Here is a 27,946-nt window from a genome sequence, read left to right as displayed (position 1 = left end):
GAGGCTCCAACCGGATGAGGACAAGGACAATGTGCAGGTGAGGTCCTGATGGGATCACTGGTGAGGCCTGCCCTGAGGTACCTGGGGCGCCTTCAGTCAAATGGCCAGAGGTGTCTAGGGTGAGGGATGAGCCTTCATTGGCATCATTGGAAAACGCTCTCACTCCCGCCAGTCCTCAAGCAGGAGCCTCAAGATGTGGGGATGCAGCATGAGAACAGCTTCCTCTCCTGAGCGACTCCCACCAATTGAGCTGGCTACAGGGCTGACTCTAAGATATGGGTGCCTAGTTACCAGGGTTCTCTTGTTCTGTTCGGGACTGTCATCAAGGAAGTGAGGTCGCTTAAGTTTCCGTCCCCTTGGCCCCTTCCTTCCATAAGACCTACTCAGGACCCCACTGAGGTGCTGACTGTTCACCCTCCCCCCAGGTCAACTCCTTACCTATATACAGTTACGTCCACCCAGGGCCTGCTTGTATACCTGCACCTGATGTCCACCAGGGGCCAGATGTCCTCCTCAGGCCTGATTTCCACCTGGGGCTTGTGTGTCCACCTGGGGCCTGATGTCTGCCTTGGGCTTATGTCCCACTTGGAACCTTGTGTTCACCTGGGGACTGGTATCCAGCTGGGGCCTGATGGCCTACTGGGTCCTGTTGTTTACCTAAGGCCTGGTGTCCACCTGGGGCCTGGTAATCACTTGTGACCTGGGGATCAACCTGGGTCTTGGGTGTCCACTTAAGGCCTGATATGCACCTAAGGCCTGAGTTTTCATCCGGGTCCTGATGATCACCTGGGGATTGTGTGTCTAATGTCCACCTGGAGCCTATGTATCTACCTAATGCATGGTAGATGTCTACATGAGTCTGGTATTCAACATGGGCCTGCTGTCCACCAAGGGCCTTGCTGTCTATTTGGGACCTGGTTGTCAACTTGGGGCCTGATGTACACCTTGAGTCCAGTGTGCACCTGGGACCTGATATCTACCTGGAAGACTGGTGTCTTTCTGAGGCAGGAGGATCCCTGGGCCCCAGGAGGTCGAGGCTGCAGTGAGTTGTGATTGTGCCACTGCACTCCAGCCTGGGTGACAGAGTGAGACCCTGTCTCAAAAAAATAAACAAACAAAAAAACCACACAAATTATGTAGCTGTACAAAAATATTTTCTTTCTTTATAACCTTATTCTACAAGCTTTTTTCTATTATTTATTTATTTTACTTTTAAAACTTTTTTTTTGTTTGTTTTTGTTTTTTTGAGACGGAGTCCCACCCTGTCGCCCAGGCTGGAGTGCAGTGGCGCAATCTCGGCTCACTGCAAGCTCCGCCTCCCCGGTTCACGCCATTCTCCTGCCTCAGCCTCTCCGAGTAGCTGGGACTACAGGCGCCCGCCACCACGCCCGGCTAATTTTTTGTATTTTTAGTAGAGATGGGGTTTCACCATGGTCTCCATCTCCTGACCTCGTGATCCACCCGCCTCGGCCTCCCAAAGTGCTGGGATTACAAGCGTGAGCCACCGCGCCCGGCCTACAATGATGTTGCTATATGTGATAGTTCCATTATAATCTTATGGGACCACTGTCTTATGTGTGGTCTGTTGTTGACCAAAATGTCATTATGCAGTGCAGGACTGTATTTGAAAATGGTACAAATATACTCAGAAATACATGAAAGATGTCCAGGCACAGTGGCTCATGCCTGTAATCCCAGCACTTTGGGAGGCCGAGGCGGGCAGATCACCTGAGGTTGGGAGTTCAAGACCACACTGACCAACATGGAGAAACCCTGTCTCTACTAAAAATACAAAATTAGCTGGGCATGGTGGCACATGCCTGTAATTCCAGCTACTCGGGAGGCTGAGGCAGGAGAATCACTTTAACCCAGGAGGCAGAGGTTGCGGTGAGCTGAGATCATGCCTTTGCACTCCATCCTGAGCAACGAGAGCGAAACTCTGTCTCAAAAAAAAAAAAAAAGGAAATACATGAAAGACGGAACATTAAGACGAGAAACTTAAACAAATTTACAAAAGAAAAACAAAGCCCTATCACAAAGTGGGCAAAGGATGTAAACAGACACTTCTCAAAAGAAGACATTTATGCAGCCAACAACATATGAAAAAAAGCTCATCATCACTGGTCATTAGAGAAATGCAAATCAAAACCACAATGAGATACCATCTCATGTCAGTTAGAATGGCAATCATTAAAAAGTCAGGAAACAACAGATGCTAGAGAGGATGTGGAGAAATAGGAACACGTTTTTTTTTTTTTCTTTAAGACGGAGTCTCGCTCTGTCGCCCAGGCTGGAGTGCAGTGGTGCAATCTTGGCTCACTAGGAACGTTTTACATTGTTTTTGGGAGTGTAAATTAGTTCAACCATTATGGAAGACAGTGTGGCAATTCCTCAAGGATCTAGAACTAGAAATATCATTTGACCCAGCAATTCCGTTACTGGGTATACACCCAAAGAATTATAAATCATTCTACTATAAAGACACATACACATGTATGTTTATTGCAGCACTATATATAACAAAGACTTGGAACCAACCCAAATGCCCATCAATGATAGACTGGATAAAGAAAATGTAGCACATATACAGCGTGGAATACCATGCAGCCATAAAAATGAATGAGCTTGTGTCCTTTGCAGGGACATAGATGAAGCTGGAAACCATCATCCTCAGCAAACTATCACAAGAACAGAAAACCAAACACTGCATGTTCTCACTCATAAGTGGGAGCTGAACAATGAGAACACATGGCCACAGAGAGGGGAACATCACATACCGAGGCATGTTGGGGGGGTGAGGGGAAAGAGGAGGGAGAGCTTTAGGAGAAACACCTAATGCATGCAGAGCTTAAGACCTAGATGACAGGTTGATGGATGCAGCAAGCCACCATGGCACATGTATACCTATGTAACAAACCTGCACTTTTAGCACATGTATCCCAGAACTTAAAGTAAAATTTAAAATAAATAAATAAATAAAAGAAAACAGCAAAGCAAGAAAATCATATATAGGTAGAGACAGAGACACAATGAGACTGTCATTCTCTAGATCAAATGCTGTCACATGTCATCATACTTGTAACCCAAAGCATCCTAACTTACAGATTAGGAACAGAGCTACATACTGTGAAAAGTGGTCACTTCCAATGAAAAATTTTAAAATCTTAGTATCTCTGTATGTAAGTCATCTATCTCTACCTATCCGTCTCAATATATCTACCTACCTATCTATATCATTTGTTTTATTCTCAATTTATAAATCAAACTAAATTGAAGATTGTTACTCTCCTTAGTTTTTAAGATACATCAGAGACACATTTGGGTGTGAGCTACACTTCCAAATCTTCTCTAGTCACTAATTATTGAGATTCTTTTGGATATAAACAAGTTACCCAAAAGATAATACTGTGAACACTCAAGTGTTTAAAGCTTGTTTTCTATAAACAGCATAAATTAATGGATTTTGAACTTTTATGATTAGATAAAAAATAAAATTATTAAAACAATATATACACTTAATACATGTGATGCATTCTGATATTTTCTATTTACTTCTCTGTTAGATACAATCTACTAAAAGATTCTATAATCCACTCACTAATGGGTTTGTAACCTGGATTTTGAAAAGTCACTGATAAATTACTCTATTGCTTTTGAAAAAAGATAATCCTCTCAAGAAAAAAAAAGGGTGACTTGTCATTGTTGCGAAGAGTATAATATAATGCAAGGAAAACAGATTCATTTATAATCTTTAGATTTTCTGCACAAGTGGACTATGAGATGACCATTCAGAATAAATTTTAACTAAATCCATCATATTTCTCACATATAAAGATAAAACTTTATTATAGTTATTGCAAGTTATTTAAGGGTATGAAGTTTTGCTTGCCAAAGGTTCCATGTCTTCTGAAGCTTGTCTTTTGATCTTTGATAAAAACAAGCTAGTAAAAGCATTTAGTACAGATGAGGCCTGGGATTTCTTTCTTTCTAATATTCCAGAACAATATGATACATTCCCTAACGACAATAAATGTTAAAAGAGTTGCATTCAGATTAGCCACTAGTCCACACTACAATAATAATTTCCATGTGTTACACTGCTGCAACAAATAATACTTTAGAAGGGCTTAGGGGAAAAAAAGTGGCTCTCTTAGTGAATGGCTTATTAATGAGTGGCTTGAATACTCATCTTCCGTATTATATACTATCACATAAAAGCGAAGGGTTTATGAACCTCTTTTCTCTTGTATGCTGTTTTTATTTATAGAATCAGGGAGGAAGAGATCTTGATTTAATATCTTGTAGTACTTTATTAAATATGTTTTTCTCACCATTTCCATACTCTTCTCCTTCTTGAGTGCCTATAATATGAATATTTGTTCACCTGATTTGGTATTCTATACATTCTGTAGGCTTTCTTCATCCTTTCTAATATATTTTTCTTTCTTTTGTTATTTTTCTCCTTTTTCTTTCTTTCTTTTTTTTTTTTTGAGGTACCTGTGTTATTTCAAAAGATCTGTCTTCAAGTTCAGAAATTATTTCTTCTGCTTGTTCTAGTCTGCTGGTAAAGCTCTTGATTGTATTTCTTTTTTATTGCATTCATTGAATTATTCAGCTCTAGGATTTCTGTATGGTTTTTAATGATATCTCTTTGTTGAATTTCTAATTCAAATCATAAATTGTTTTCCTGATTTTGTTAAATTATCTGTCTGTATTCTCTTGTATCTCACTGAGTTTACTTAAGATTATTATTTTGAATTCTTTTTCTGGCATTTCATATATTTTCTTATGATTGGAGTCTGTTCCTGGAGAACTACTGTTTTCCTTTGGAGGTGACATATTTCCTTGCTTTTTCATGGTTGATATGTCCCTATGTTGATTTCTACACATCTGGTAGAAAAGTCACTTCTTCAATTTTATGGGGTAGGTTTCATAGAAAAAGAGCAATTTGTATTAATGGGTCTTAGAATGTCAGTTGGGTGGGGTGTGTTGGCCTTCATTTTAGGTGGATGCAGTAGTGTAGCCTCCAAGTAGTTTCTTTAACTGAAATCCACACTAGTGGTGTTTGTGAGTTTCTCAGTGGCCTAAGCTGAGAGAATTTGTGGTGACAGTGGTGTGCCTTTGCTGGGATTGGGCTCACCACCCTGTTTCTCTGGTCAGGGATACATGCATGCACACAGTGGGTCAGCCACCCTGGGGTCTGTCTTGCTATGGTTGAACCCATAGGGCTGTTACACTGGCCAGAAGCACAGACAAGTGGCTGCTTAGTTGGTTCAGGGGCGTGTCCACTGGGGACAGCCCATGGGGCTGTTTCTCAGGTCTGGGACATACGCTCTTGGCTGCTTGGCTAGCCTAGGGATGTGTCCACCTATTTTTCAGGTCCTTATTGGGAGCACAGGGCCAGTGGGAAGGCCCAGGGATGTGTTTGTGGTGGGGTTAGGGGAGGACGTGAGGGTGCAGGGCTGTTTCTCAAGTTCTGAGTGTGGGCACATAGCCAACTCCACTGGGTGTATCAGCTGCTCGGATGCTCAGAGACCTCTCCCACTTGGAAGAAGGCATGCAGCAGTTTGGCTGGCTCGAGGGCAGGTTCGTCCTGGGAAGGACTGGAACACTGTTTCTTCTGCCTTAAGCATGAGTGGGGGTTGGTTTCTCTGCCATGCAAGACCAGAGTCACAGCCAATCCTGAGCCCAGACTCCCCACAGCTGGGTTGTGAGGTTCAATCACCCATGTGGGTTTGGCATAATGAAGATGGAGCCCCAGTGCTGGAAAAGCACAGTGGCTACTGACCTCAGAGGAAAACACACTCCAGAGATGGCTCAGATCTCAAGATGGCACCATGCTGCAGCTGCTTTGCTCACAGTGGGTGAGTAGGGGTGGGGAGTATACACCTTGTGCAACACAGCTGCATAAATTCCCTGCAGCTCTCCAAGAGGGACTCGGGGCTTACAGGAACTATGGGATTCTTCTGTTTAAGGACTATAGGTGTTGGCGGTGGCAATGGGGCTGGGTGACAGTGGGGGATCTCCTGCTTATCATTTCCCCACATGTGAAGTCTCTCCTGACTCCAGGTGTATCTGATCTAGGCAGAGAAGATGAAGCTGCAGACAACAGGTACCTCCACCTTACCCTCCTAGACTTCCAATCACTACTCCTCCATCACACTCCAGCACTCTCCCTTCAACACTGTAACCAAAATCTTAGCTGTTTATTCATTGCCTTGGTCCTTTATTGTGGTGGGAATGAATGCCAGGTGTCTCTAGTCAGCCATCTTGCTGACATCACTCTCAATAGCTTTATTTTGTAGATGAGTAATGAAGACTAAGAAAGGCAGCAGCAGAGTAAATAAGTGCCTTCTCTTGAGAATCAAATTCCCTGGGTTCAAATCTGCTGCTTCTTAACTGTATGATCTTGGGCAAGATACTTAACTCTGTAGGTCTTAGTTTCATTAACTTTAAAAATAAGCATTCCAAGAGTATCTGACTTTCTTTGAGATTGCTGTAAAAAGTAAGGGTAAAGTTCTTAATATAGTTTCTGAAAAAATAATAAGTATTCAATAAGTATTAGATATTTCAATGAGGCCACTTGCACAAGGTCAGGCAGCTAAAAGGAAAGCCCAGTCTATTGTGCGAGTATAAGACATTGGGTGTTTCTGCTGTGTATACCAAAGCATACTAATTATATTTAGTGATATTAATGATATTAATAATATCACTAAGTAATATTATCTTTTTGCCATTTTTCAAAAAACTAATTCAAAGACATATATTTGTATTTAGCATAATTTTTATTTCTCTGAATGCTCAGACTTCAATTTACAGTTTGGTTTTCTATTTCAGCAAAGCTCTCTCCTCAAAATATATACGCTAGGTACTGCAGTGCTTTAGGGCATTATTACAGACATGGGTTTTCAGTGTACTATTGAGTCAGAAATGCTGTTTAACGGAAATTACAGGTGATAGGCTGCCAAAAGAAAATAAATTTTTGCTAAACCTTGCATTCTCTGCGAATTTTTCAAGAGTGCAAAGTAAAAAATTTACAGAACACCCAAAGCTCTCTCAGGAGCCAGTGATGTAGCTATATATTATTTCATTGTAATTCAAATAAGTAGTAAAGTGAAATGTCATTTGATAGCATTTTCTATTTCTCCTTTATATTACATATTAGATTTATAAATATCAGACAAAAATTTACTCGTAGGTCTCATTATATGGAAAAGAATATTTTAATTACTGGTTATTTATTATGAAACAAAATAAAATAAAATATGCACAGACACCCCTCACTTTTCATAGATTCATGATTTCTGGCTTCCTATATTCCTCATACATGTGTCATCTTAGCTTCAGAGGTAACTCTTTTTACTATTCCTTCCATGAAAAATTATAATTGGTAAAAAATAGAGTTACAATAGTCAATTTTATAAGTTTTGCTCTTTCAGAGCAAATTAAGATAAGAAATTATCAGAAAATGAGTAGGGCCCAGGAATGGTGATTTAACAAAATATATGCTACACACATACACAGCACATTTTATGCTCTCTCTCTATATATATGTATGTTATATATAAACATATTTTTTATATATATTCATATATATATTCATAAATATATATATTCATATATATTCATATATATATTCATAAATATATATATTCATATATATTCATATATATGAATATATATATATTCATATATATATATATATTCATATATATATGAATATATATATTCATATATATATTCATATATATATATATTCATATATATATTCATATATATATATATATTCAGTTAGAAGATAGGTTAGGCACATATTCCTCTTGGACTTAGGTGCCTTAGGCTGGATACCCCTTCTACCCCTGACAAAAGCAGAGGGTTGTGTGCAGTGCATTAATTTTGGAATGTGATTCTAAGGAATGGGATTGGGAACTTTGGAAAAATTAAATAAAGCAAGCCAATCTAAGATTGTATTTTTAAGCTGATCAGTACTGTAGGTAACTGAAGACCCTAGCGGAGTCCTACTGGAGACCACTAAGGAATGCACTTCAGAATTGTCTGCCCAAAGGACAGAAAAGGGGAATATTTATCCACTGAATCCTGTCCCTATTGTCAATTCCCTCAAACTTCCAGGTTTGCATATATGTCAGAGTAGATTAGCAGATTTCCACAGGTGTTCCACATAACTGAGGTGTCAGAAAAGCACTAATACAGAAATCTAGAGATACATGGGACAGCAGAGGTAAAGTGCTATCAAAGAGTAAAATGGGTGAATTGAAAAATGGCCTGAGAGGATGTGAGGTAGGACACAAGAGATATTAAATACAGTCCACTCCTTGCAGCACTCAGAGCCACACAGGTTCCACATTGAGTCCAATCTGTCACAGAGTCTTCAAGGAAGTGGGCGGCCATTACACAAATACTAAATGCAAAAGATTTAGTGGAACAAGTTTTGTGGCTCCTGTAACTGATTTCAAGTCTAGAATTGATAGTTATCATCTCTCTCTTCCATCACAAATTCTGTATTTCTCTCACATTTGGCCAAGCTCTTCAGTAGGTTCAAGTAGTTTGAATGGTGAGGTGACCTAGACCTTCATCCTCAAAGGGTCAGAGTCCTTAGTTGCTTTACCTTGTCAGGCTGTGGTTGCTACAGTTGCCCATTTAAGGTTATCACTTGACATTGAAGCACCAAAGGATGCCTCAATGAATCCCCTAGGAAGGACATACTCTATACTGCCTCCATTAATAGTTATAACTCTAGCTCTGCATGGCAGCCAGGATCAATATCTCTTCTAACATCATGCTTCTATTTGCCTGCTGAACAGTTGACACAAAGAGTCATTATGACTAGATGGCTTTCACAGCTTCAGGTACCTCAGCTGCACCTCAAACCAGTCTACCACTCCATGAAAGTTTTAATAACTGTGAAGTTACTTATAGCAGAGTCATTACCACTAACAATGAGGTCCTTGTCACCAAATGCCCTGTGATACAATTCTAGATTCCCATCCTGATGAACTGCTTTCTAGGGCTACTTTAGGTAATCGCTGACTTAACCTGGGTTCCCCATAAAGCAAACATAGGACAATAACTTCCAAAAAGGCTGACTGTAGTTAAGTAATTCCAAAATAGAAAATTATGGAAATGAAGGAAAGATAATGCAAAAGTGTGTTACTAGTTGGCCACTGTTGTGGGTAACCAGGGTGGGATCCTTTTAAGAGAACTTCTGAGGAGCTGTGTGGAAGGGACCATAGAATTGTTAAACTGATGGATGTAACAGAGAAGTATTTATCCATCAACTCCCACCCTCCTTGGTCAAGAGGTGCCCCATTGGGTGTTTTAGTCCCTTAACACATCCAGGGTAGTTAATGTGTGAGAATGGCTAAATGGGTGCCTGCAAGTGTTCCACACAGCAGAGGAAACAGAGAAGCCCTAGGGGCAGGAAGTAAGACATACACAGTACAGCTGAGGCAACTGGCCAGTCAGTTCACTGTATGCAACTGATTGCTGGAGTAAAAAGTTAGGCTGAGAGGATAGGAGGTGGGTCAGAAGAGCTATCTAGGACACAGTGAAATAAATGCTCTAATAAAGCAATGTGTAAAATACTATGGAAACTTACATGGAAGAGACAATCCTTAAGCTTTGAGGCATGAGAAAAGGGCTGATGGCTTACTGTAGTTGCTTTATCCATTTGCTACCCTTTCTGTTTCAATATCAGATTAATTATGCTTATTATCTTCTGTCCCCCAGAAGCCTAACATTTAAAAAAGGAGCAAAAGGAGAAAAAGGAGGAGGAGAAATTAAATATTTTTTTTCCTGTGGCAAAAACCTTTTTAACGTTTAAAAAAAGTAGTTTGGAGCCAAAAATAAAAAGCATATATTTCCCTTCAGACTGTGACTTACACTTTCCTGGAGCTGGGAAAAAGCATGAGAACGCACCTGAATAAATATGCACACTGTGTAATCTATTTAGGTGGTGAGAAGAGAGAATCTGCTTGACACTGCAGTGAACAATTCAAATCACAGCAAAGAATTGCATTTATGCATATTTTAAACAAAAGGATGATTATTCTTTCATGGTCCTGAAGTTGAAAAACAAATTTGAAATGGCTATTACAAACACCTACCCTCAAATAAAAGTTTCTTGGATACAAGTTTCTAGGATATATCATTTGTACATGACTAATGGACAAGCTTTCCGAAATTCTGTAGTTGATATGCATGTTCCTTTCAAAAGAAAATGTTTATATAATGTATTTTTGCTTGCTTGGTATTGGAAGAAAAGGAAATGTCTTATCTAGATGAAAGAAAGTTAAGAGATGTTTAAAAAACATCTAAACAAATTTTAAAAAGATACATATTAGGTTTGAGAAAGCTCACAAGCTGCAACATTCAAATTCAGTATTTTATATTGTTGTGATTGTATCTATCATATTTGTGCTTCATTTTTATCCATATTATAAATAGTTATTATTTATATCTGAAACTGTGATTCATAGTGTTTGATTCACTTCTAAAATCAAGATCTTCTAAAATATATCTTATTTTTATTTTGATAGTTTTATATGCATTTATAAAATTATTCAGGTAATTTATAAATAAATCATTCTAGGTTATTTAAAATATGCCATTCCTATCCAAAACAGGCAGATCGTTTCTATATCAAATTAATTAGTTGCTATTGTCAGTTTTAAGAATAATTTCTCAATTTATCTAAGATGCCTAACACTGCCACCATGATGTGTAGTCAGGATACTTATAATACCTTTTGTAAAAGTCAGCCTTACACCAGCTCTCTTTTTAGACAGAGAACATATATAAGAAATGAGTAAGTTGATAAGCCACATTTAACCAGCACTAGTGATTGTTCAATGGAAACATATAAACTCAATGTAAACTTGAAGTTAATTCCATTTAATTTACAGCTTATTTTATAATAGTATTTTATTAAGGAATTAATTTACATATACTAAAATCACAAATCTAAACATGAGGAATGTTGACAAATGTATGCAGCTACATAACCATCATCCAGATCAAAATACAAAACATTTCAATCACCCTAGAAAATTTCCTCAGGCCCCTTTTCCATTCAATTTGAATTCCCCGCCCTCACTCTAAGCAGCCACTGTTCTGGTATCTATCATCAAATGCTAGTTTTGCCTGGAAGTGGCTTTAATATAAAAGAAATTAGATAGTATGTTATGTCTGGCTTGTTTTGCTCAACTTAATGTTTTTGAGATTCATACAGGTTGTTGCATATATCAGCAGTCCTTTTTTAAATGAAGAGTATTCCACTGACTATATTGCAGTTTGTCTATCCATTTTCCTATGGATGGAAATTTGACTTTACAATTTTGTGCTATTATGAATAAAGCTGCTATGAGCAGTCATTTTTCTGAGGTATATATCTAGGAATGAAATGGCTGAATCATAAGATAGTGCAGGACAGTGCTCTAGGTGTCCTTGGACAAACTCAACTGTCCCCTCTTTCTCACTTGTACTTCTCAAGAATAACTGTACTGTGTGCTGGGAATGTAACATCCTGGACTAAGTGACTCTGAGAAACACTGTGACTTTACAGATGAAATAATCTACAAAGAATCATATATTTTCTTGTTAATCATATACAATTTGCCACAGATACTATATTTTCAGTGACTTCTATGAAAATATTTGTTGTTGAAATATATGCATGACATCTTAAAAAAATTGATATTTATTTTTTGTTTATCTTAAAAGGTATAGAGAAAAAATGATTGGTATGGTTATCTATTACTCCTGTATATCACATTTCTCTATTAGCCACAGGTCTGATTCCGGTTGTTTCCATTCTTTTCCAAGCAGTGTGTTAAAATTGAAAGGCTTGAAGTATTCTAGGCGATGGCTAAAAGCAAAGAAAAAGAAGGTGGGAATTGAAATGAATTATGCATTTGTGAAATAGTTGTCCTGAAGGGCTATTTATTTTGTCACATCTGTAATACGACAACATTCTATTTTAAGCAATACTAAAGGTAAGATATATTTTATATGTAGTTTTCTCACTCCAGCTATCAAACACTCAGCTCTGAAAACATTCACCTGCATCTCAAAGCACTCTTCTTCCAATTCTGCAAATAGCTCCCTCACAGCTGAAGGGAGAAATCAGTTCTCAAAACATGACTCATTCCATCCAGCTTTAAACAAATCATATCATGCTCTTGCATATGTTTTTATATTCAAACTTTGATATAATTTATATCAGTCATATAAGCAATTGTTTTAAAAAGTTTCAGTTTCATAGATAAAATAGACTTCTTAATTCCCTTCTCTGCCGAAGCAAGAGAGGTTAATGTAAAAGAGTATTAATCCCAGTTCTTTTCTTTCAAGGAAAACCAGTTAACTACATTAAGAAGCTTTCTCTTGTGGCTTAATGAGGAGAGAAAGGCTTAGCTAACATGCTGCAGTGGAGCCCCACTCTAGGAAGTCACTCTGCCTTGGCTCTGTCCTGGCCAATGTATAATCGTACTTCCACCTAAGATAAGCTTCCAAATAATGTATGAATGAAGAGCCTAAATACAGGAAGGTGTTAGCTGATGAAGAGCCAGAGAGACATGACGTCTTGATATGAGGACCTTGAGTCAGTTGCAACTACATGTTTGTCTCATTCTGCCCACCTGGCCAGGATAAGTCAGTTTTTGAGTCACAATTGTCAATCCCAGAATAAGAGATTAAGGAAAAAACAGTAAAGGATAAGAAGAAGGAAGGGGAAAAAAAGACTAGGTAAAAGCTACGTCAGGATTGGGGAGAAAGGCAAAGGGAAAAGGGGAAAAAATATCAAGCAAAATAAAGAAATATGCTAGAAGTGATAAAGACAAGCATAAAGTAAGAGCATGACAGGAAGGAGAAGGCAAACAGGGAGAGGAAGGACAATGCAGCACATTCCACAGGTTAAAAGGCAGGAATGTCCATCTACCACAGTGCAATGCTCACTAGGATGTCTCTGTTAGGTTCTTCCAAATGCCCAGACTCACGCAACTACCGTGGCCATAGTGAGTATACCTAGAGGGATACAGAGCAGCAATCACAGCTTGCCCCAGGACAGCATCTGGCTTTCCTCCCTAAAGGAGTAGTCCTTGCAGAAGTCCATGAAGCATTCATAAGGCTGGCCAGGAGCTCTAGTCTGCCTATGTGAGAGCTACAGGTGCAAGGAAACAAGACTCAAATTGAGAAAGCACAGCAGATACCTTGGCTCAAATGCCTGCTGCCCCATGAGAGCAGTATCTCTTGGAATAACTCCAAAGCCATAGTTTCCAGGGTTCCCACAGGGAAGATGACTGTTACAGGGGAATCCCAAAGTCATGCTGTCTCCATCATATATTTATAGTTCATCCAAAATTATTCTCAGTCCAGATGTAATGTACCACTTAAGGGTCATTTTTATCACAAGCAATGTTGCCTAGAAACATAGTTGATATTTTTATCCTTATGAGGTTACCAGAAGAGGAGAACTACAGAGATAACTGAAGATTAGATTTCCTTGTAACAGGGGACCGTTTGTTCACACCAGGAAACACTGATGCCTCTGGCCCTTTAGCTCTGAAAGAAATTTTAAATGAATTTGCGACCATACTTCTATACCAGCTGTTGCAACATTTACTTTTCTCACACGCAAACAACACTTTTCTCATACCACTATGGAAAAATAAGTGCTCTACTGACAGTAGTGAGAGAGATTATGTCAGTCCAAAGTTTACCAAGTATTCTCTGAGGACCATCAGTGAACACTGGACTCTACTAGGTACTTGTGCACATATGTCGTCTTCTTTGATCAAAAGTGTTACTTCGGCTCCATTAAGAATTAATTTCGAAAAAACTCGTATATTTGGAACATATCTTCATTTATTTTCTACTTACAAATCAGGTTTTTGTCCTTGTTGCAGTTCATGCTGAGGTACAGGGTAAAGAGCTTCATAACTTCGTTGATCTTCTGATCCATGAATTGCAAATGAATTGAATTTTGTCACATTTGGTGGAAAATAACTCCAAGGGAGATAAGCTTTGCCTTCCCATTTTGTCTCTCCTCTGGACACTCTGAATGATAAAGGAAGTTCTTGCTACAGAAACAACATGTGAAACACAAAAGATAAAATTGGGCTTACACTTTTAACATAGAAATATGTGTATTACTGTGTACGGAATGACTTTGCCTCCTATTTTTATTTACTTACTTTCCACACATTTCTTCTTCCAGAAAGTAAAAGCACTAAATGCTGTCCGTGGCTGTCAAAATTAAGATTCCTCATGAGTGTTTGAAAAACATAAATGTTATTTTCTTCACTATCCTTTATACATGGAATGTGTGTGCTTGCAACTAAACTTCCAAATAATTAAAAGATGCAGGCTGAGCATGGTGGCTTACGTCTGTAACCCAGCACTTTGGGAGGCCAAGGCGGGCGGATCATGAGGTCAGAAGATCAAGACCATCCTGGCCAACATGGTGAAACTCCATCTCTACTAAAATACAAAAAAAAAATTATCCGGGCATGGTGGCATGTGCCTGTAGTCCCAGCAACTTGGGAGGCTGAGGCAGGGGAATCGCTTGAACCCGGGAGGTGGAGGTTGCAGCGAGCCAAGATAGCACCACTGTACTCCAGCGTGGCAACAGAGCGAGACTCTGTCTCAAAAAAAAAAGATGCAATATTAATATGAGATAATTATAGGGCAAGCCAGTGTGTTCAGTTGCTTAGAAATGACATCTTTGGGTTTACCACTCTTCAGACAACTGCCACCAAATGCATAAAGTTTCATGTTTAGATTGCTTTTTATATTCTTTAAAGAAACAATTATATAAAACATTTGGTTAGATGATACAAAGTATGAAAAAAGGTCAGAGAGATACCATGTTATTTGGAGTTTTTTATAAAACGAGTTTCAAAAACTAAAGCAAGCAACAATTTCCAAGTCTGAATTCAACAACTTTAATAAAGGTTATTTCTGTAAGAAAACTATCTGGTAGCTCATTAGGAAAATAAAAAATGCAAAACATAGTCTACAACTAGTCAACAGGCTAAAGATTTTAATCTTTGTCTATTTTTTTCACACACTGTCCTCAACCTGTCTGCCTCTTGTGTTTTCCTGCTTTCTACCATTCGTTCAGCATCATGTTTTCAAAAAGGAACACAGTATATTTTCAAAGAGAAATTCTAATAACAGTGTACAATTGGTACTAGCCAGGTCATTAAGAACCAAAGGATTTCATGTATTTGCATGAAGCAAATTCACTAACTCTAGAAAAACCTATATATTAAAACATTTCTATACAGGTACTCTTTTGAGAGCTTTTCAGGGAGGATTTCCTTCAGTAAACTAACAGAAGCCAAGTATTCTTTTCCATTTAAAAGTCTTCTGATTATTTTTATTGTTATTATGCAGCCTTAGGAGTACATCCTAGGAGTAAAAATTCTTGCAAATAAAAAAAATTCTTCCTGTTGCTTTCTTAGAGGTTAATAAGCTCTTACAGGAAATGATTGCCTGAAGCAAAATTATGATTCTTGATTATTAACTATCCTGATACATAAGAAACCAAACTACTCTGTGAATTTTTTTAACCTTTAAAATCTATTAATTTTATACACAATGATTACTGTGTAATTTCTTAACAAAAGATAATCTAATTATTCTATTCATCTAGTGTTGTCATCACTTTATGAAAATGAACCAATATTATCATCTAATAAAATTAAAACTAAGGGCAAAACTTTAGAATATCCAAGTTCTTTACTGTTCTCTAGACAAATTATGAATGTTTGCCTTAGTTTTCTCACCTGTAGGGTAAAAATAAGCACACAATAGTTGAAATTTTCTTACTTCTCATGGCAGTTTATGAGAATTAATCATATTTTTCAATAACAAATTTTGGCACGTTAGTTGAAATGTAACACACAAAGGTATATGATTATTCTTCTTTAAAAACATAATGCAAACAGCTACACTTTTCTACATTAGATTTAGCTGAATATCAAAATAAAAGAAAAGAATATCTACAAATCTCATTTAAATCAATTGTTTGGAGCTCTCTGTCCAGCTTACAAAAGGAGCAATGGCTTCTGAATGTTAGGCACTGAGAGGCATTTAAACGGCATTTCAAATGAATAACTGCAATATAAAGAAATATTTCATTATTAAATACTTTATTAATTTTAAATGTGCTATAATTTAGATAATAGGTGTACATCTACAGGAAAAAAGAAATAGTTTGCCAACCAGGTAAACAGGATTCCCAAGAGACAGTTAAACCTGAACAAAGAGAGTCCAAGGTTAATATTTTTAATGAGGCCGGGCGCGGTGGCTCATGCTTGTAATCCCAGCACTTTGGGAGGCCGAGGAGGGCGGATCACGAGGTCAGGCGATTGAGACCACGGTGAAACCCCGTCTCTACTAAAAATACAAAAAATTAGCCGGGCGTGGTGGCAGGCGCCTGTAGTCCCAGCTACTCGGAGAGGCTGAGGCAGGAGAATGGCGTGAACCCGGGAGGTGGAGCTTGCAGTGAGCCGAGATTGCGCCACTGCACTCCAGCCTGGGCTACAGAGCGAGACTCCGTCTCAAAAAAAAAAAAAAAATTTTAATGAGTCTAAGAAAATCTATATGTGATTTAGTTTTTAACCCTGGCGCTGAATGCAAAAGTGACACAGCATATACTTAATAAATGCATGCTGAATAAAGAATGGAATACATGAATACATAATTATGTAATACACAAAATTAAAGTTTCATCTAGTCATTTAAAAATCCCCTAAAAGAAACATTTTTATAAGCTAGCTCAATTAATTATATCCATAGCTCTCCTTTTATTTCTGAATAGCTATATATAATAATACAAATTTATTGAGTAAATAATGAGAAAGTTTTTGTTTTATAATGAGTTTTCATTTTGAAAAAAATTATCTTCAAATTTATTAGAAAAATCTACATTACTGAACTGAAAATATTGACATAGGATTTTCAAACATTTAGAATATGAGTATATTCTAAACATACATTCTAAATATGTGCTCTGTACTTGAAACTAAGAAATATATAAAAGTATATCATTCAAACAAATTCAGAGTGCCATTCTTACTAGTCAACTGGAATTAATGAGCTTTTACTATATCATTTATAACTAGAAAATAATACGTTCAAATTATGTAGTAATAAGTAAGAAAAAACATTTTATACTTACGGACAAAGTTCAACTTCTAAATACTGCTCAGTTACATCATTCAAGAAAAATGCTTCCACAACTTTTGAAAACAGAGATATAACATACTGAGATATGTAATACTGCTTTCCAACAATAAATAATTTGTTTATTCCTTTAGAATATAAAATGAATTAACTATTCTTAATTATAATACTATCCCCAATAGGAAAAAGAGCAAAGAAAATAGACATTGCCTGGAAGAAGAAATATATAGGAAATAAATCAACAATTTTCTCACATATCAGATTGCCACATATTGAAAAGATTAATTAAAACTAGTGCTGGTTAGGTTGTAAAGAAATTAACATTATTACATAAACTTTGAGCCAGTTATCTTCTTCTAGGAATTTATCCTAAGAAAATAATCTGACAACTGGGAAAAAAATTAAGTATAATGCTATTCATTAGAGTACTGTTCAAAAATTAGAAATGATCTAAATGATTATCTCCTATTACATAAGATTATCTCTTATTCTCTAAATAAATCTCCTATTATACAGGAGAACTGTTAAGTAAATTATGGAATTCATGTATTCCATGCAATGGAATACAATGCAGCTATTAAAATCAAAGACACCATTAAATATTTGTTGATATAGGAAGATATCCATGACATTCCATAAGTCAGCTGCAGAATAGCAACCAAAATGTGCGTGACATTAAAATTGCATATGTGTCTATGTCTAGATGTCTGCAAAATGTGCACAAAAATGTTAATTACTGCCTATCTGTGATTGCAGGAATTTAGGTAGGTCATCTTTCTTTTCTTTTTTATAATTTTCTGGAAATTTCTGAATATTGCTATTTTTAAAATTGTTTAATTTTGAACATATATACATCTTTCTTGTAAATAATTAAAACAATATATATATGAAGTAAAAAGTCAAAGTCCTTTTCCTCCCCTTTGGTCTAAAACCTGCCAGACCTTTTCTGTGCTTCTACATACTATTTTAATGACTGAATAGTATTATTTTATAGAATATTATAACTTACTTAATCCTTTATGGATAGACATTTAGGTTGTTTCCAATTTTCCATGTGTTATTTTTACAATAAAATAGCTAAAACATAGACATAGTTCTGCCAGCAATTCAGAGAATCTTATTGTCCCTTTTTAAATCTTTTATCTAGACAAATTAGAATGTCTACTGTGATAGTTAACTGTATCTGTCAAATTAACTAGGCCATGGTATCCAGATATGTTGAAACATATTATTCTAGTTGTTTCTGTGAAGCCATTTTTTAAAGACGAGAGTAACATTTAAATCAGTAGACTTTTAATAGAGCAGGTTTCCCTCTATAATGTGGCTGGGGCTTATCCAATCAGTTTAAAGCCTTCACAGAAAAAAAGACTGACCTCCCCCAAGAGAGGAATTCTGCCAACAGACAGCCTTCAGATTTGAACTGCCACATTAACTCTCCAGGTGGCAGACTGAAGACCCAGGGAAGAGTGGACTCTCCAGCCAGTTGACTGAAGACCTAGAGAAGAGTGGACTTGCTAGCCGCCACAATTGTGTGAGCTCATTTCTTAAAATAGATCTCTCTCTCCATATATATAAAATAGATAGATACATACATACACACACATACTGTCTCTCACTATACATGTATGTGTGTATCTCTCTCTCTCTCTCTCTCTCTCACACACACACACACACACACTCAGATGCACATATATATCTTCTGCTTTCTACTTTCCATCATTACCTTACAAATACTTTTGGAGCTTATCTGTATTAAAACACTATTATCAGATTCTGGAAATACCTTTATTAGCTTACAATCTACTCAGATATAAAGTGGAAAATTTTAATAAAAGTTCCAAAATGGAGGATGCATGCATTGCTACAGGAAAAAAAGGAAACAGATGTTTAGCTCAAAAAAAATGGTTTAGTGAAGGATTCCTGGAGAAGTTGCTATTTAAGCTCTGTCTTGAAAGATGATTTGGAACTAGGTGAAGAATGATAGAAACAGCATTCTAGGGCAAGACAACAGTAAAATCAAGGGTACACAATTAGGAGATATTGTAGCTTATTGAAAGAACTATGAACAGTTCAGTCTTACCAGGCAAACCTTTCAATGTAGGAGGAGTTGGTGGTGCTCCAGAGAATAAGGGGCCAGGTCATGGAAAGTCTTATATAGAGATCATATGAAGAAGGACAAAACTTACCTTGAGAGGAAAAGGATCCTGAGAAGGTTTTTAGGTAGCTGAAGGATGAGTTTAAATTTTCATTTTAGATATAGCACTCTGGCTCCTAAGTGAAGAATGGGCTTAAGGGCTAAAAGACTATTTAGAAGGCTCTGCCCTAACCAAGGTAAAAGATGATGAAAGCCTAACTTTTGGCAAGGATAGTGGGAATGAAGAGGAGATACTGAGTTAGAGGAATATTTAGGAGGCAAAACTGATGGGACTTAGTAAATAAATCCAAATAACGGAGAGTGTCAAAGAAGGATATCTTAGAAAGATCTCACAATTTTTTAGATTTGGTGATTTAATGCATTGTTAGTACCATTTATTGATACTGGGCAATTAGGTAAAGAATTGGTTTATGAAAGAAGTAGGTGAGTTGAGGTTAGAATTTGTTGAGTTTCATGTCTGTAGTGCCTCTAGCAGGTAAGTCACATTAGTGTGTATTCCATTAGGAAGATGATATATACCAGTTTTGTATCAATAAAAGACAATATATGTTTAACATATGACAAATTAACACTGACAAAATGTGTGCTTACAAATGGCATAAACTAGACATATTGACTAGAAGATTCATCAAAATCTTCTTTGAAGAAATGGGACATAAATTAGATCTTGAACTATGCATTAGAGGCAAGGGGAATAGAATAAGAAGGTACATAGGTTAAGAGCTTTTGGTTAAATATGGTGGCCCAATTCATAAGTACGCTGAAAGCTTAAAGGAAGGGTTTGAACTTTATCCTAGGGATAGTAATGATTTATCATCTGGGAAATGGCATTATGAAGAGTATCTCAGAAAGATGAATCTGATAGCTTAATTAGGATACAGTAGGAGATCATAGAGCAAACCTGAGAGTGTAATTTTATGTTATGTCTTAATTTGATATGTGAGATGAGCTACCAGTATAAAGTAAAAACTACATTTCGTATTGAGGTTGATAGTGTTTCTACAATAAGTAAAACACTCCAGATCTTCCATAAAGAAGATTTATAAGGTTAGAGTGGTAATTTAAAGATACTTAAATACAAAACAGGAATCCTGAACTCTTCTCAGCATAGGTAACAGAAATAAAGGAAGAAAATAAGGCAGCAATTAAAAAATCTGGATTTGTGGCCAGGCGAGGTGGCTCACGCCTGTAATCCCAGCACTTTGGGAGGCCGAGGTGGGCGGATCACGAGGTCAGCAGATCAAGACCATCCTGGCTAACACAGTGAAACCCCGTCTCTACTAAAAATACAAAAAATTAGCCGGGCGTGGTGGCAGGCGCCTGTAGTCCCAGATCCTCGGGAGGCTGAGGCAGGATAATGGCATGAACCCGGGAGGCAGACCTTGCAGTGAGCCGAGATTGCGCCACTGCACTCCAACCTGGGCAACGAGCGAAGCTCCATCTCAAAAAAAAAAAAAAAAACAAAAAAATCTGGATTTGTAATTGCCATTTTTTAACTGTTTTGGTTATATAGTTAAAGTCACATAGGTAATGGAGAAAAAGTCAGAAAGAGAGATTGGTAGGAAATATCAGAAACTGCACATGTCAATTGCTCAGAAGCACTTACTTCCCAACAGCAAGATAAAATAATAGTTCTGTGAGAGGTTATTATAAGAAGATTTATGTTTGCAATAAAATACAGTACTTCCACTTACCTTCACAATCCCACAGTTCATTGAAAGGTTTTCCTGGTTCTCCAAGTGGGGCTGGAGGATCGTTGAAAAATGGAGCACTAATGTCCATCATCACTCCTCTGTCACCTGGATTCAGCCTGATAAATACTGGCTCGTGCTTCACTGGAAAACCATCCCAAGTGTGTTCAATTTTAAAATCCATCTGAAGACTCTAAAAGAAAATATGTCAAAACAAACTCTTTAACAATATACACGTTTTCTTTAATTGGAAATGAAATGAAAATTTCAATGCCAAACAGCAGACGGGAGTCAAAAGGCTATCTTGTGTTGTGCCAAAGCACGGACTCTGAGTTCTAGTCTAAAATAGGTAACTAGTTCCTAGAGGTTTTAAAACTTCTAGATTTAACACTTTTTTATTTAACTTTGTTTTTAATTGCTGCCATAGAAACACTATCAATCTCAACATGAAAAGTGATAAAAGTGTTAAAAGTCTAGATTTGGCTCTAGTGCTGTTGTAAACAGTGCATCAAAATCATTTTTTTAATTGTAATTAAGTCTACTGCAAAAATTGTTAACATACTTAACTGTAACTATAAGCACCATGGGTTCTTATGTCATCCTTTGTCTTTTATTTATTGTAAAGTGTGCAGGTGTCTCAGTTACTGGATCCTTTGGGAATCAAGATCTTTATAATAAAATTCAGTTTAGTTAAAAAAAATCTCCATAAAGCAGTAGAAGCAGTGCTGTTAACACCTGTTCTTTTGGCCAAAATCCTTTTCTTCACGGGGGTTGGTGATGGGGAGTTCCAATCATTTAAAAGTTAGTAGAGTTGAATTTTGCCTTCCTTTGTCCCAGCATATACACTTTCAGTTTTAATATTTTAACGTTAAATGACTGCTTGCTTGGTTAATTACCTCTCTCCAACTGAAAAATGGGAACAGAATCTGCAATCATTTAAACTTTGAAATAGAGTAAGTACCTACAAAAAAGCAGTTTTTGCATTTTAAATTAGCGTTCTAAGTATTCAATAGAAGGCCATAGTATTGTAATGCGTTGATAAAAATCACATTTTTGAATACTATGGATTGGGCATTTTCTAAACATTGTCTCATTTAATTGCACTACAAACTTGCAGAGAAACTATTACTGTCCTCATTACAAATGGAACAGATTTGTTCAAGGTCACGTGACTACTATATCTAGAAATTAAACCAATGTCAACAATGTTTTCCCAGATGCAGACATTTCAGGAATCTGCAAGGAGGTGAAAATTTTATTTTAGGAGTGGTGGACCCCCCAAATTATACTAGATCCTATGTTTTAACCAAAAGATAATCTCACTTAGTACCTGATAACTTTTCCAAACTGTAACTTCTTTTATCTGAAATCTTTGAATGCATTCCTTTGCTTCATAAGTTATTTACGGTCTTTTACTGTAACTAATGAAGTTACTAAATTTGGAATAAATTTAATTCAGTGAATATGTATTGAAAACCTACTACGAGCTAAGCAGTGGGAGATCCAAATGTACAAGCTCTGCGTAATATAAGAAATCCAAGACCTCTAAAAACCTTTTTCTAAAGCATATAGCTTTTACCAATTTTCACTATATGCTCACAAATTTTACTAGATAATCTCTAAAATTAAACAATTCTGGCATTATAACCCATTTGTAGACAGATCTTAAATAGCATGTCAGAAGAAATGTTCAGCAACTCATATTCTTCATTATTGATAGAAGCTCAATGAGTGATAAGACTATATAAATTGATTCTGATTTAAGTGGATTGTATGGAATAAAATAATAATAAATTTATTTTCTTTAGTTGAAACATCAAGGCACATTCTACAAAAAAATGCATAATCTTCTACCCTAAATTTTGGTAGTAATAAGTATCCTCATGCAGCATATAGGAAGAAATAAGAATAAATCAGGACGTTAGAAATGCTGAATGACTGATTCTGACACCAATAGGCTGAGAGAAAATGCTATTCTCCTAATTTAGAGCTTGATAATTCTTGACAATTTTGGCAATATATACCTTAGCTACTAGGAAGTTCTGGTAGATTCACTTATTCTTCATACAACCGCCAAATCCACAAAAATTCTGCATACATTAAAGAGATCCCTATCTTAATCAGTGGGTTTCCACTAGGGATTTATTAATTCCCAGCACATTCAGGCAATCAATTCTATGTCTAAATGGAATAAAACCATATCCAGTGATATCCAGTGATATGCTACTAAAAGCAGCCTATCATTTCCATGCACACATGGTGGGTCTCATGGTCAGAGTGAGGTAGACTTTATAGCAGGTGTGTCCAATCTTTTGGCTTCCCTGGACCACATTGGAAGAAGAAGAATGTGTGTCTTGGGCCACACATGAAATGCACTAACACTAACAATAGCCGATGAGCCAACAACAACAAAAAAAATCACAAGACAATCCATAATGTTTACGAATTTGTGTTGCGCTGCCTTCTAAGCTGTCCTGGGCCACATGTAGCCCATAGGACCTTGAGTTGGATAAGCTTGCATAGGTTTCAAATTACTTCAAAATGTAATATTATCTGGAAGATAAGAAGTAAAAGATAAAAGCAAAATTATCATTGTTAAGAATTAGGTAGTGAGTACCTCAAACCTTTCTACTGGTTCCTTCTGCTTTCCCCCACTAAGGTTTCTTTGAGCATTATTTGAAAATTACTGCTAAAAATAGTGACTAGACTTCCACAAGTAGGGAATAGTGCATGGCTGATCAGTCCAAAGACAGAATAAAATTTTGGCTTTAATTGCATAAACAACGTTCGTTTGTTATTGCAATGACAAATTTGTTTGTTTTTTTTTAAAACTTTATATCGCTTAAAGAACATTGACATCAATCTAAGTATGCATAATATTTATAAAAATTAACCTAAAAAGTATAGTCCGTCCTGCCCAGTAGTTAACAGTCTAGTTTAAAACTAACATAAGCTAGAGACAGATGATTCTCCTTCAGTAATCTTCTGAGATTTAACCCCTACAACCTTTCAATTTCTTTGTATTTGAACATGTGTTCATTAAGTAAAGACAACTGAATTGTCAATGTCCTTCACGTCTTGGGCTAGCACTCCACTCCTGGTCATTCTCTATTAACCTGTACACTGCTCTATTCCTATTCTTACATGGCACTTACATGGCATGACATATTTGTTTATTGACTCCCTGAACCCAGATAGAATGCCTATAAGTGATGGTTACTATTTATCTGTTGAGTGAATAATTTTTCTAGTCCCCAGATCTAACACTCTAGATTTTGTGCAGGAGAAACCTACTGTGTTCGTGGTATCATCATCTCATTTAACACTACATATCAGATCAATACAATGGCTAATAACAAAGATAATAAACCCAGAAATTCCCTTCAATTTAGTTTATCATCATTTATTAAGCACTCATCTTATTTCAGGTACCATACCAGATGCTGCGGAAATAATATATAATAAGTCTACAGGAGTTTGGGATGGTTCTCATGCAACTAATCAATGAGGTCCCCGTTTCCATTATCAGTTGGTTCATTTTGCAGTCCAATGTAATTCAGTGGGATCCTTATACCAAAGTAAGTTTTACATGAATCAAAGATTTAAACATAAAATCAAAATCATATAAAAACAAGAAATAAAAAGAGAGTTAAATAAAATCTTATAGTAGTAAGGTAGGAGATGAGCTGGACTTGTTTTCTGAGCACCAAGGCCCCACTGATTGAAACAGAATCTTATCAAAACAAGATGCAGCAAAGAAACTGGCCACAACCAGCTAAAACCAAGATGGCAACAAAAGTGATCTCTAGTTGCCCTCACTGCTCATTACACATTAATTATAATGCAGTAGCATGCAAAAAGAAACTCCCAACAGTGGCATGACAGTTTACAAATGCCATGGCAACTCCTAGAAGTTACCTTATATGGTTTAAAAAAGGGAGGAATTCTCAGTTCTGGGAACCCTTCCTACTTTTCTGGAAAATGCATGAATAACCCACCCCTTATTTAGCATATAACCAGAGCATTGTCCTGTATACAGCTGGCCAACAATTCATGGGAGCTGCTGCTCCTACTCTGTCTATGGAGCAGCCATTTTCCTGTACTTTGTTGCTCTGATAAACTTGCTTTTGCTCGTGAATCCTTTCCTGCATGAAGCCAAGAACCCCTCCTGGGCTCAGCCCCAAATCTGGGCTTTCCCTGCATTAGTAGAGAAAACCTTTTAAAATACAAACCAAAACCCAAACATTTTACTACATAAATATAACAAAACTAACATGGATGCAGCTGGAAGCTATTATTCTAAGCAAATTAAGGAAAGTACAGAAAACCAAATACCACATATTTTCACTTATAAGTGGAAATTAAACATTAGGTACTCATGGACATAAAGATGGCAACAATAGACACTGGGGACTACTAGAGGGGGAAGGGAAGGAAGGGGCAAGTGTTGAAAAACTAACTACTGGGTACTATGCTCATACCCAGGTGATGGGATCATTCGTACCCCAAATCTCAGCATCATGCAATATAACCATGTGACAAACCTGCACATGTATCCCCTGGATCTAAAATAAAAGTTGAATTTTTTTAATAATAAATAAATAATAGTGAAAAAGCAAAAACCTCCTTCCCAAGTTCCCTTCACCCCAAAAGCCTATCATTAACAAAATCAAAAGTCTGGGAAAAAGTATATGCAATTCATACTTGATACAAATAACTAATTTCTTTAATGCACAAAGAGCTCCTAGAAATCAATAAGGAAAAGACCAACATTCCAACAGAAAAGTGACCAAAAATTATGAACAGCCAGTTCACAGAGAGAAAATGCAAAATGTTCACTTATAATGACAGAAATGCAAACTAAAACCACAATAAATTACCATTTTTCACTTAGATTGGCAAGGATCAGAAAGTCTGATAACATGCTGTGTTAATGAGGGCATTGAGAAAAAAATCTTATATTGCTAGTGAGGCATAATTGATACAGCCTCTGTGAAGAACAATACGTCAATATCTATCAAAATAAAAATGCAACTAACCTTTGACAAAAATAATTCTAGTTCTAGGAGTTACTATACCCGCACATATTCAAAATGACATAAGCGTTGAGGATATTTGTGGTAGCATTGTTCATAATAACAACATGTTGGAAGCAACTTAAATACCCATCAGTAGAGGACTGGTAAAAAAAATTATGCTATACCATACAATGAAACACTGTATAACTGCTAAAATGAATGAGGCAGCTCTAAATTAACATCTATGCTAAAATATGTTGTGAAGTGAAAAAAAGCAAGGTGCATTTATTTAATAAAAAGGAAGCTTATTTGCATATATGCTTGTGAGTCATACACTATCTCAGGAAACATCCAAGAAATGAGTGGTAACGGTGGTTGCTTCCCTGAAGGGAATTATCTGCCTGCAGATATGGGAAGGAGGAAGGCTTCCTTTCAACTTCATCACTTTTTAAAAACCTATCTGCATTTTATACTATGACAGACATGCATTACTATTTTAAGGTAACTGAATAGTTTAAAATTATTTTTTGGCGGGGCGCGGTGGCTCACGCCTGTAATCCCAGCACTTTGGGAGGCCAAGGCAAGCGGATCACAAGGTCAGGAGATTGAGACCACCCCGGCCAACATGGTGAAATCCCGTCTCTACTAAAAATACAAAAATCAGCTGGGCGTCGTGGCACGTGCCTGTAGTTCCAGCTACCAGCTACTCGGGAGGCTGACGCAGGAGAATCGCTTGAACCCGGAGGCGGAGGTTGCAGTGAGCCGAGATCGCTCCACTGCACTCCAGCCTGGCAACAGAGCAAGACTCCGTCTCAAAAAAAAAAAAAAATTAAGTCCAATTTAAGGCTGGGTCTCTTAAAAAGAGTATAGTGGCTGCCTCTTCTCCCCTTTATATTATATATGCTGAACGTTTCCGAAAAGTCATAATGCACATTATCAAGATGATCGCTGTCCTGCAATGCAATTTTAAGTTTGGCTGTTTAGACTTTCTTAATACAATATTTATTGTTACTCTGTATGTTTCTTTTAACCTCTATTCTTCAAATTGCTCTTAAAACAAGTTAAAAAAATAAATTTTCAATTACTCTGATTGCTTTATCTTTACCTGGAAAGACCTCTAAAAGGAAACGAAGGAAGAGAAAGGAGACCGAACACTGCAGCATTAAGAACCCAGGAAAAGAAAAAATGTCCACAAAGTTTAAAAGAAATAAGTTATGGTAAAGGTGTTTTCTCAACCAAATGATCTGCAAGGAAAATTTCCAAATTCCTCTGCTCAACAAAAATTTCTTTAGTTTTTCTACAATAATGATTTCTTTTCAATTTCCATACCTCCCCGAGGCCCCGCCCATTTATCAGAGAAACGGAGAAATGAGGAAGTCAGCCTGAAAGGGGGAGTACGCTCACTTAGCAGGAGACAGCTGAAAAGTAAAATACTTTTCAGTATTTTCCAGAGATCAAGCGAAAGACAAGACCTGGCGACGACGAAAGGAATGTCAGAGAGAAGAAGGAATAACTAGAGAACACAGACCACAAAGCTTTTCTCAAACACTGGCTTCCTCTTTTTAGCCGAGGTCACAGGAGAGGGCTCGGCTTTAGGCTCCACCCAGCTGTCTACGCGTTCTGGGGGAGGGGCTTAGAACACTAAAGCTGAGACGCTTGATTTTTCTAGGAAAGACAGATGTTGAAGGGCCACACATGAACAACTGAAGACTTCTAATCGTTCCACTAAAGTTTGAGTGGTTTCCTAGAAGAAAGAAGGGTGATTTAGAAATATAAATACTGTGCAATAATTTGAAAATCAACTGTAAATCATTAAGATTACAATATAACATGTACAGAAATATTTCATTTAATACAACTAAAGGCTAACTGGCTAT

At 36.9% G+C, this 27,946-nt stretch overlaps 1 protein-coding gene across 7 annotated transcripts; it reads right to left on the bottom strand.

Moving 5' to 3' along the window:
• Positions 1-21: 21 nt before the first annotated feature.
• On the bottom strand, positions 22-27,679 carry C4H4orf33 (chromosome 4 C4orf33 homolog). Of its 7 annotated transcripts, none has more exons than XM_055275912.2 (7): positions 21,619-23,581; positions 21,055-21,244; positions 17,201-17,261; positions 14,208-14,259; positions 13,894-14,093; positions 981-1,093; positions 22-187 (listed from the first exon to the last, which is right to left on the bottom strand). In XM_055275912.2, exons 1-7 carry the CDS (start codon positions 21,634-21,636, stop codon positions 144-146), a joined length of 678 nt encoding a protein of 225 aa, XP_055131887.1. In that variant the 5' UTR covers positions 21,637-23,581; the 3' UTR covers positions 22-143. The 7 variants fall into 7 exon arrangements, 5 of the variants coding, with proteins under 5 accessions (XP_055131887.1, XP_055131886.1, XP_063494271.1 ...); XR_010120543.1 differs by lacking the exons at positions 22-187; positions 981-1,093 and adding exons at positions 10,891-11,884; positions 13,224-13,575; XR_008657244.2 differs by lacking the exons at positions 22-187; positions 981-1,093 and adding exons at positions 10,891-11,884; positions 13,224-13,435.
• Between the last annotated feature and the right edge of the window lie 267 nt (positions 27,680-27,946).

Source organism: Symphalangus syndactylus, chromosome 4, assembly GCF_028878055.3.
Source record: "Symphalangus syndactylus isolate Jambi chromosome 4, NHGRI_mSymSyn1-v2.1_pri, whole genome shotgun sequence".
NCBI lineage: Eukaryota > Metazoa > Chordata > Mammalia > Primates > Hylobatidae > Symphalangus > Symphalangus syndactylus.
Note: the sequence above shows the minus strand (reverse complement) of the source record. Positions and strands in the feature narration are given on the sequence as shown.